General features: G+C 40.6%; 1 protein-coding gene across 1 annotated transcript; it reads right to left on the bottom strand.

The window, feature by feature from the left end:
- Nucleotides 1-1,371: 1,371 nt before the first annotated feature.
- On the bottom strand, nt 1,372-9,290 carry dpysl5a (dihydropyrimidinase like 5a). The gene is made up of 13 exons (XM_070842048.1): nt 9,259-9,290; nt 8,800-9,070; nt 6,343-6,501; nt 5,825-6,004; nt 5,618-5,686; nt 5,426-5,470; nt 5,241-5,316; nt 4,132-4,288; nt 3,896-4,037; nt 3,661-3,803; nt 3,323-3,530; nt 2,327-2,495; nt 1,372-1,457 (listed from the first exon to the last, which is right to left on the bottom strand). The coding sequence occupies exons 1-13, from the start codon at nt 9,261-9,263 to the stop codon at nt 1,372-1,374; spliced, it is 1,710 nt and encodes a 569-aa protein (XP_070698149.1). The 5' UTR covers nt 9,264-9,290.
- Nucleotides 9,291-10,277: the final 987 nt, after the last annotated feature.

Genomic DNA, 10,277 nt, shown 5'->3' with positions numbered 1-10,277 from the left:
AAGTGAAATCTGTCCAAAAAAACAAACAAACCGTGATGTGGGATTTTTACTGTAGTATGATGATCATCTGAACATAACTGAGTCTAAACATGGTCACAATCTCAAATACATCCCTGCAAAACTCCAACAAAATCACTATGACAATTATTCACAAAAACCCAAAACAAATGAGAAAATACAGTAGTAGTAGTATCAGTGCTTTTCTGTAGTTGCTAAACAAACATGCCTTTCAGTTATGATGCAGAGCTTTCAGTGACATACAGGCATTTGATCCCTTGAAGAAATGGTATTAATGGACTACATGTCTGCTGTTGAGGGATCGCTTCACAGTAGTGTGTCACATCAGAAGTGGAACATTTTAAACCCGGCCGTTTCAAACCAGAACGCGCCAAAGCGGTAAAAAGTGCCCACTCTAAGAGAAATGACAGCGATCACCATGTCATACTGGCAGTATGGGACCATGTGTTTGTGGTTGTTAGTGTTCTCAGGTGAGAAAAAGGCAGTTTGGGTGAGACTTTTTGCTCTCTGTGGAAAATGGATACGATCACAAAGGATGCTGCGTAACATGAGCAACATTAGTGCTTATTACAGTAGTTCTAACTATGCTTCCATGCACAGTACACACAGCATTGGTTCATTCACATTTGGTGGGGGTGGAACAGAAGTCTATTCTGCTGTAAGGCTGTAAACATGATGAGCTACCGAACAAAGACATTTAGGAAATAACTCTAACATAGTAGCATCAATGGAAAAAAACACAAATAATGCAATATAAAAAATAAATAAACAAACACATTTAAAAGGTTAGCTTGCATTTCATTAATTGGACAATTGCAACTATATTTTTCATAACTGACTTATTAATGTCATCCTGACGACCTTGTAATAATTTATTACATTTCATTCACCTTGGCTTGCAGTAAAAAGACATTTGTGAAATTTGTGACATTAACTCATGTAAAAAGGCATCTAAATAGTACATGATACAAGTGCAAAATCGTAATTTACAGTGAGGTAACACAATCGCATCATAAAAACCATGACTCATCTCCATATGTCTAAAACTATTAGTAAGATATTTCCCCTAACATGTTCCAACAGCCAAAGTAACTCATTGATAACTGACTGAAATTTGGTAGCTATAACCACTGAGCAATAGTTTTCCTCGATCCATATTCCAATATTATTACGGCGATGTCATACAGTGTAACGTTTAACAGCCCTAAGTAACTGTGCTGAGTTCAAAATAAAAACATGACTTGATTACCCCACACATTCTAAGCTTCCAGAAAGAAAAACAAGTCATCTTGCTTGGCCATATGTTTCCCTCAGGTACCATTCTTCTGCTTCATGTAACGGCCGTCTGACTGGTTACCAGATCCCGCTGGATCTCCCTCCAGGAGGAGCGAGGATCCTGGCCGAGGATCTCTTTGGGACGTTGTCATCGATCTGGGCACCTGGAGCAGCGGGGGAGCGTGATCATGTGCACAGGTTCAACAGTGAAACACAAGCAACTGCTATTTCCTAGTAGTGTTTATGTGCAGCTCAATCCTATTTTGTTGTGGATTTTCTAAACAGCTTGTGTTAATTTCCAGGCACACTGCTCAAACCATCTAAAGTTACTAGCTAATATTTGGGTGTGAAGTATACATTTATGGCATGGGCTCTGACCTTCTGTTGCTTGAACAATATATACTCAAACCGAGAAAACTATGCAAAATCAACCTCCAGGCAACAAGATATTGTACATTTAATACCAAATAATCTCAGTAACTATAATTTATTGACCAACAAATGTATCACAGACCTGTGAGCTACTCCAAAAATACCTTAAAAAGTGCATTAGCTAACTCCTAAGTCTGATTTTGTATAAATATGAAGAATATAACTGCATAAAAATATGGCGTAAGCCCTCTATACCTTGGTTTGGAAACATATTCATTTAAAAAGTGCTTCAAATCTGTCTTATGAAATACTTAAAATACAGTTTAAACAAGTATAAACTTTAACACTTAATCCTCCACAACTGATGCAGGCATCTACTGACACAGCTGTACATTGTATGGGGTCAGCCAAGAACTCTTCCTCCAAGTTTCTTTAAATATGGCGCCCTCATCAGGCCAATTATTGTATGTTTAAAAAGTCGAAAAGGCAGTGACAATGTACAGCATCCCCCCAAATTGCACCAAAAATATTACCAGAGTATGAACGACTTTTGAGGTATAGACTACAGACTAAAAAATACTCCCTCTTATCCTCGTAGTTTCATTGTATGAAAGAAAACTGGAATTTTCAGTGATATCTGAATGAATCTGTTGATTCTTACCAGACAGGCTGAAGCTGGACTCATGGAGGTCCCTCTGGCCCCCGTGCCGAGTGCAGGGGCGCGTCGGAGTATCCAGATCTTGAGCCCCCAAGTCCCTCTTTCCTGAGTTGGCCACTGCAACAACTTCACCTGTGTAGGGCTCCCGTTCAACAGCTTTCACAGCCTGGCACTGGTAGGTACACACACACACACACACACACACACATATATATTACAAATACAAATGTATACAGTCAGGTTAATGAACATGTAAAAACAAAAACTTCCTCTTTGAAATAGTCTTGTACTAACTAAAGTGAGTAGAAAATTTTTCTTGGAGAAAATGCATTGTCTTTTAACAGTAAGGAGCAAGGGGTGAACAGACCATAGAATATCCAAACTCATCATTGAAATATCGCTCAAATAGAATTCAGATAACTTGTGCTTGACAACTACTCTAAATATTAACAGCTTAACCGCTTATGGTCACAATGACATCTGAGATCATGAAAAAAGGAAATAAAACAATGGCACAATGAAGCAAGGGAACAAGGAAATGAAACTGGTCAAAAGAAGGAAATAAAGAAACAAGAAGGAAAAAAAAAAAGTCAATAAAGATGTTTGGAATTTATCGAAGAAACTACAAGTATGTAGAAAACCCCTCAGTCACTGTATGAATATCTAGTAGCGGCAGTGTTAGTACCACCGATGCTGCTTAAGCAGCAGCAGCAGTAGTTGTTGCTGTTGTAGTAGTGGTAGCATCAGTGGTGGTAACAGTAGTGCTACTAGTTATGAAGGGAGTATGAGCTGCAGCAACAGTAGTAGGGAGGGGAGTAAAGCTTAATGTTTATAATATGAACTGCTTTTTGCCTGTAGCAGGCTCTCTAATAAAATAATTGGGTAATATGCTGTATATGAGTTAAGGACTATATTCTTCAAACTGTCAACAGCTGTCTCAGATTCAAGGCTTTATCGTTACACTATGTAATAATCAACAAAAACATTACTGTCTGATACCTTTTCCCTCTGAACCATCTTCTTGTAAAGGTAATCTGGGAAGGTTCTCAGTGGGCAAAACTTTCCAGAGCCCTCAGCACATGTGAACATGCCATTCTCATAGACCAGGCGGCCACGGCTAATGGTGACCAGGGGTACACCATGACAACGGAGACCTTCATACAGGTTTACATCTCCTCCCTGGACCTGGTTATCCATAGAGATGGTCCTGCAGAGAGAGATGGAAAGAAAAAAATGATCCAGTTAATTCAGACAAAAATCTCATCAGCTTCAGAGACTGGAGATAAAAGCTAAAGTGAGACAAGCCGGTCGATGAATGGATGGATCAGGTTTCATACTTTGATCCCTCGGGGTCCCAGACAACCACATCAGCATCTGCTCCCACAATAATCCTCCCTTTCCTGGGGTAGAGGTTGTAGATCTTGGCTGCGTTGGAGCTTGTGACCGCTACAAAGCGATTCTCATCCATTTTACCACCAATCTGTGAATTAAAACAAGGACACAACTTAAAAAGATGATCTTCAAATCAAACACAACATCTGCACCCAGACAGGAACAAAGAGCTTCACATACCACTCCTTTCTCCCAGATGACGCTCATGCGATCCTGAATCCCAGGAAGCCCATGGGGGATCTTTGTGAAGTCATCCTTGCCCATCGCTCTCTGTTTGATGGTGAACGGACGGTGGTCTGACGCCACAACATTTAGAGTGTCACTGCGGCCAAACAGAGCGAGATGGAGGGTCACATTTCGCATCACAGAAACACTAACCTCATATTACATTTAATGTGCGTTAGCTTTTTCCTCACTTTCCCAGCAGGCTCATTAGGAAATTGGGAGTACTGGGGTCCAGGCGGAGAGGAGGCACGGTAACATGGGCAGCAGCATAGGCCCAGTCCTGATGGTAGTACTGCATGCCGTTCAGCACAGCGTGGGCTGTGGTCGTTTCACCATGGACCACCTTACCTGTAGTCAGACAATACATTATAAATGTACAAAACAAATGACTCTGAGACAACAGAAAAACACTTTAACTTGTTATAATATTTTAAATGTAACAGAGAAGCTGGAATGCAGGACAAAGATAAGAGGTGTAGGATGGGATCATTAATTACAGTTCATTACACAGGAGTTGAGGCAGCATTGTCCGCACTTGACCACACACAGAGGAAAGAAAGAAGAATGTTAAAAATGGTGTGAGAGAGGGCAGCTTCCCGCGAGTAATAACCGCATTTAATCCAGTATTTTTCACCATTTTCTTTTGGTAGTTGAATGGTGTAAGTCCTCTTTTCCATGGACCGTAAATAGTTGATAGTCTATGAAAAGGTCCATACTTCTCTAAAGCCAGCATTTGGCTACCGTTTGTTTTTACTTGCAGTCATAAGGAGCTTCAGGATCTAGAATTCACTTTTATACAAACCTCTGGACATATCTTCAAAATACGCAGGGAGAGAATTAAATATTGATGTTAAAATTCAGTATACATGACATTTAGTGTCCCACTTTCTCCCAGAAAGGCTGAATATTTGGGCAATTCCAAAATGTGAGGCTATGGTCCACCAGTGCTGCTCCACACTCCCTACAGCAAGAGCACTGAGCTCCAGTGGATTTGGATTGAAAGGGTTATAAAAAACTAAATCCAATTTGTCATCAAAAACCCCTCCAGGGTTAAGGTTAGGGCTGATGGAGCTACTTTAAACCGAGTTTCTCAGACTTGTATTCACGCCGCCTCAGTTATTTCCCGTCTTATCTCTTCCTTCCATGGTTGACAACTTTTTAATTTGTTAACTGATACGATACCCGTATATAATATAGTTAAGAAATTACTACTTCAAAGGTAAATGTTGGCATTTTAAATTTATATTATATGCTTAGGAAAAATGTGATAACAGTAATTGCAACAGGAAACAGGCCTTACCCTGCATCTTGGCAGTAGCCACCACATCTCCTGCAGCCATGCTGGACACACTGACAAGGTAGATGGGGCAGTGGGCCTGACAGAAAAAACACACACGAGGTACAAATTATGTAAAATAGAAAAACTTAAGTTGTTTTTTCACAGTTATATAATTCTTTATTTGTGCTGGAGAGACCTGTACTCACCCTGTTGCCGATGGTTATTGCCCTGTGGGTCGCCTCTGCTTCCAACTGCAAAGAGACAACAGACAGTGAGGAACCATTGTTTCATTTCAGAAACAACATTAATGCTTTTGACAAGAGTCTGGATGGAATAAAAGTTAATTTTAGCTTGACAGAGTATTTGAGGGGAAACCAGGATAATTCTGACTATTATACCTCTTCAGGCCTACTGATTTCAATCCCCTCTGGGCCATTGATTCCCAGTTCCAATGCTTCTTTTGCACCCTAGGAAGATATTTATGAGTTATATAGACATCAAAGTAGTACAAAATGCATTTGTAACATAATTCAGTCTATTCAACATAACAGAATGAATATAGACAGACCTGTGAATTTAAAGGTAGTGAAATGGTTCTCCCTCACCTCTGCCACCAGTTCCCCGTTCTCAGCATGGACTCTTGCTATAGCTCCGATGTCCTTACAGTGCTGCAGAGCCTGGAAGAGCTCGCTGTCTCTCAGCATGAATGTGTCCTTATAGGCCATGAACATCTGAAAGGAATTCACTCCTTTGTCTCTCACCAGCTTCTCCATCTCAGCTCGCACCTGCAGCAAAGGAACGTGTACATGAACCCTAGCATTCCTCAGCCTGTCCTGCCATAAAGACTCCTCTTGTTTAGGTATCGTTCTCACTCATCTCATTTTACACCTACACGTACATTTAAGGACCTAAAAGAAACATTTATGCGGCTAGTCTCCTGTCAAAAAGCATTCTGGGAATTGTAGGACATCACAAACAGAAATCCAGCAGACGTAATAAACATTCTCCTGAACACTAATGGCAACTAAAAGTTTGACTGAATGTTCATTTATTTTTTCCTTAAAAATGCATCATTCTGGTAAAAAAATGATCATGTGGAGAAGGAAGCATGATGTCTTAGTACCTTGGGTCCCCACCAGGTAACCCCCACGTGCACAGCGTAGTCACAGCAGGCTTTGGCGTCTGCAGAGTGGCGGCATGTCTCGTAGGCTTCCAGCAAAGACTCATTCTTCTCTGGCAGTATGTGTCCAATCACCATTGTTGTACCTCCAGCTAGGGCGGCCTAGAAGAGATGCAAATGTAGGATGGAATTCTGTGATTAAATATGCAAAATTTGTGTTGTTTTGTTAACTTTGTTTTCTGGGTTTCACTTTGTGGTGATTATTACTTGACTGCATTGCAGTGCACTGATTTTTCCTGTTTTCTATCAGTTGCCATTTAAAGACTAAAGTGAAGTGAGGTTGGCTGAAATGAGCAGACCTTAAATGAACCGAAAGGAACATTAATCTGAGGCATAAAACGGCGTTGAGGCAGAAGATATTGATTTATTAAGCTTGTAAATACTGAAGGGACTGTAATCTACTAATCAGCATAGCTCCTGCTCTGAGCATAAAAGTAAAAGCTTCAATTGCCATTATTGCCTATCTTTATGGTTATTTACAGACGACTGCTTAGGGAAATGTAAATCCTTCAATAGTTAAAGCACTGACTGCGCCTCACAGTATAATTAAGTGGCATTTAATGCTATAACTGCATAATTTCTTTAATGTATTATCACTTCCGTTTTGTCCTCCAAAACCAGATTTAGATGTTTTAAATTCACACCAAAATAAATCATAACAACCCCAACAAGTGAAGACAGACCATGTTTTGTGTATAAGAGCATGCTTCACCGAGCATCTGTCAGCTGACCCTAGAGAGCTGAGTAGTGTGTAGAGGGAGGGAGGACGAGGGGGGCGTGGGTCTGAGGAGCATTGTCTCCAAGCACAATGGCGTGAGTGAAAAGGCTTTGCAGCAGTCCTTGCAGCAGCCCCCCTGGTATCCATGGAAACAGATACTGATCTGCATTTGTCTCTCGACTTATTCTGGAGCATGGTGGCAGCAGAGCAGGTGGGGAGGGGCGAGGAGGGAGAAACAGGGAGCGAGGAAATAGAACAGCGGCAAATAGTGTCTGTCACCAGCGTCTACCGGCTACGGTCTGTCTCTCCTGTCACTAAAGCTACCGAAGCCCAGCATCCGTCATCTCTCAGCCTCCATCATCTCAAAGTGCTACAGAGTGATGAGTCATCATGGTGCCCTGAAGCAGAGTGGGGTGTCCCAGTCTTATCAGCAGCCATGATGACTCCATTACACACTTTCTGGCAGTTATCAGCGTTGCCCACAGCAAAGTGCCAAATCATCTTTGTGTGATGCTGGTGAAACACAGACTCTGCAACCTTGCACTCATATAACTGCCAAGTAGCATGATTTTTTTCTTTTCTACAACTCTGACTATTATAATACTAATACAACACTGATTATTCTGTAACTATTTATTCTTTTGAATAATGAAGGAATAATTTTTGAAGTAAAATGTTTCATCTGATTTGGGCTTGTTTTAGCTAGCAGCTTGTTTTTATATTTCAGTGATTTGTCGCTGTTTTATGTGCATATTTTTCAGCAATTATCCTAGTTCTGTCTGCTGTACATCTGCTTCATGAGCACCACTCGCAATCTGGAAGCAGGATTGCTGACATCTGGCTCTCTGAGGAGCCCTCCAACTGTCCAAAAATCAAGGATGCTCAGTTAGCAATCACAGAGAAGTAGCTATTTTGCTAGAAAATTACTTATGATTAATCAATTATTATCAAAATGGTGTCTGATTAACTTTCTGTCCATTTACTAATTGATTAATCAACTAATTGTTGGGGTTCTTACTTAGCTTCCAAGACCTTCCAAAGTATGTAACAATAATAACTTGACTATACTTCTGAGAAAAAAAACTTTCTTAGTGTTCAAACTGTCATCATCATCTGCTTAGTTTAGACTTTTAACATGCTGTATTCATTCATTCATTTTCATTTTCAAAATGCCCTTTTTAATGTGTTTTCTACATAAATATATGTCCCTGGTGTGCCTAGAAACCACCAAACTATAACAAAAGACTGTCTTCTCTCTTTTTCTCCTGTTCCATCTTTCAGTAAATGTGTGTGAAAACACGCCGTTGGGATTTTGCTCCCTGGGGCTGTCAGACCCCACCAATGAAAATCCACCTCACTATCTGCCTTTGTTTTTGCCTCAGTAACACCAGCTCCTGGTAACACAAAGATGTTAAAGGCAGAGTAAACTACGTGTCTAAAATAACCAACTTGTTTGATGCCCAAATATTGAGAAACCCGTCTCATCTAATCAAAAACAAATTTAAAAAAGCATCGCTGACATCTTGGCTAAAATTAGCCAATGAAACTTGTTTTATGCTTTGACTGAAAAACATGCTGTGACATAAAGTTTTGACTTTGCTCTTTTCTATAATTAGAACAATGCCAGTTGCCCTACTTCCCATCTAAACCTCTCCTCCCCTTTCTTTCCAGCAGGACGTTACCTTGGTGCCGCTGTAGAAGTCATCTGCCGTGGTTGCGTTCATGAAGGTCTCCTCCAGGTGGACGCTGGTGTCGATACCCCCGGGGAGGACCAGTTTTCCAGAGGCATCGATCACTTTTGCTCCACCTGGGATCATCAGCTCCTTCCCCACTTGCTGGATGATGCCATTCTCGATGTAGACGTCGGCCTCCTGGGTGCAGTCGTCGTTCACCACCTTGCCGCCCTTTATCAGGATCCGCACCATCGCTGAGCTGGAAGACATCGCTATAGCTCTGTAAGGAAGAGAGAGAAAAAGATTTACTAATGGGTTTTTAACCCTTTTAGTCATTGTGAGCAGCTGCTGTAATTGTTGTGAACCGACCAAATATCAAACCGCAAAACTACAAAAATCACAAGAAAACTTACAGATACTGCAACTTTTTTCTACAAGAAACTTGAGAAAGAGATCTTTAAACTCTACCTCATCCTGATACAATGTAGTAGGTCAAGCAGAGACAAGAATCAGTGATGCTGCTCTGTGGCCAGTCGCTCAGGCTGTGACTGACATCAGCTACAAGGCTGGGAAGGCTGTGTCAGTCACCGCCTGTGGCCTGACGTCCCAGAGGGCAGTGATGTAGTTGTAAATGGAAAGAAGCTGAGTCCAGTTGTGGATTACAATAAGGCAGACAAGGGTCAATAAGGCCATTATTTTAAAAGGACTAGAGCAGCAAAAAGCTTCTTACAATGATAATCACTCATTCACTCAGTGAAGCTATACAGAAAGAATCATGGAGGCTGATATTGAGGTGGGTTTTCTTCCACAGCAAGTACCAAATATCTCTACTGCACTTCTCTACTGTAGTGCCTCCCAACCAGTGGGTCAGTATCCTACACAGGGGTTAAGAGATAAAAGTCAGGGTTTGTCTGATGGCTACTGAGGTAGGTTATATCACAGAAACTAAGCCTATGGTGTCCTAGTCAGGTGGTTCAGACTTCCATGATGTAAACATATTTTTCCTGTCAAATACTGGATAGTTTGACTCCTTAAGCATCTAGAATGATTGAAATGATGGAATTTCTGTAACAACTTCTAGTTTAGTTAGAGTTTATATTCTATAATTAACAACGCACATGTTTCAGACTGTTTTCAGCTTATTAGTTTTAAATTGAACAACTTTTGGGGCACAAAAGAGGAATAATGGCTTTAATTCCTGATAATGGGAGAGATTAAACATTCATCAACATTTATACCTTTACATTAAGTAACTGGATTAATAAATAAAAAAAACATAGTCTCTAGCCTCTAATTAGCTATTTACACTCAGGTCATGCAGTATAGTACGATATAACTACGATAAATTTCTATTCAGCTCAATGTGGTTGTAGTGGCTGAATGGTTTAGTTACATGATTTTTCACTCAGGCAAACAGGGTTCAATTCACATGTGACATCAATAGTTCATTAATAGAAATGTAGTTGTTAACGTATATATTTCTGTTT

The sequence above is a fragment of the Pempheris klunzingeri genome, chromosome 13 (genome assembly GCF_042242105.1).
Source record: "Pempheris klunzingeri isolate RE-2024b chromosome 13, fPemKlu1.hap1, whole genome shotgun sequence".
Lineage (NCBI taxonomy): Eukaryota > Metazoa > Chordata > Actinopteri > Acropomatiformes > Pempheridae > Pempheris > Pempheris klunzingeri.
This window is presented reverse-complemented; position numbering and strand designations above follow the sequence as displayed.

Bases quoted from the DNA above. Each gene is read 5' to 3' on its own strand.
- dpysl5a (XM_070842048.1), bottom strand. The intron at 4,038-4,131 runs GTGAGGAAAAAG...GTTTGGCCGCAG, and splicing joins CTAATGAGCCTGCTGGGAAA to TGACACTCTAAATGTTGTGG. The intron at 3,531-3,660 runs GTATGAAACCTG...CTCTCTCTGCAG, and splicing joins TGGGACCCCGAGGGATCAAA to GACCATCTCTATGGATAACC.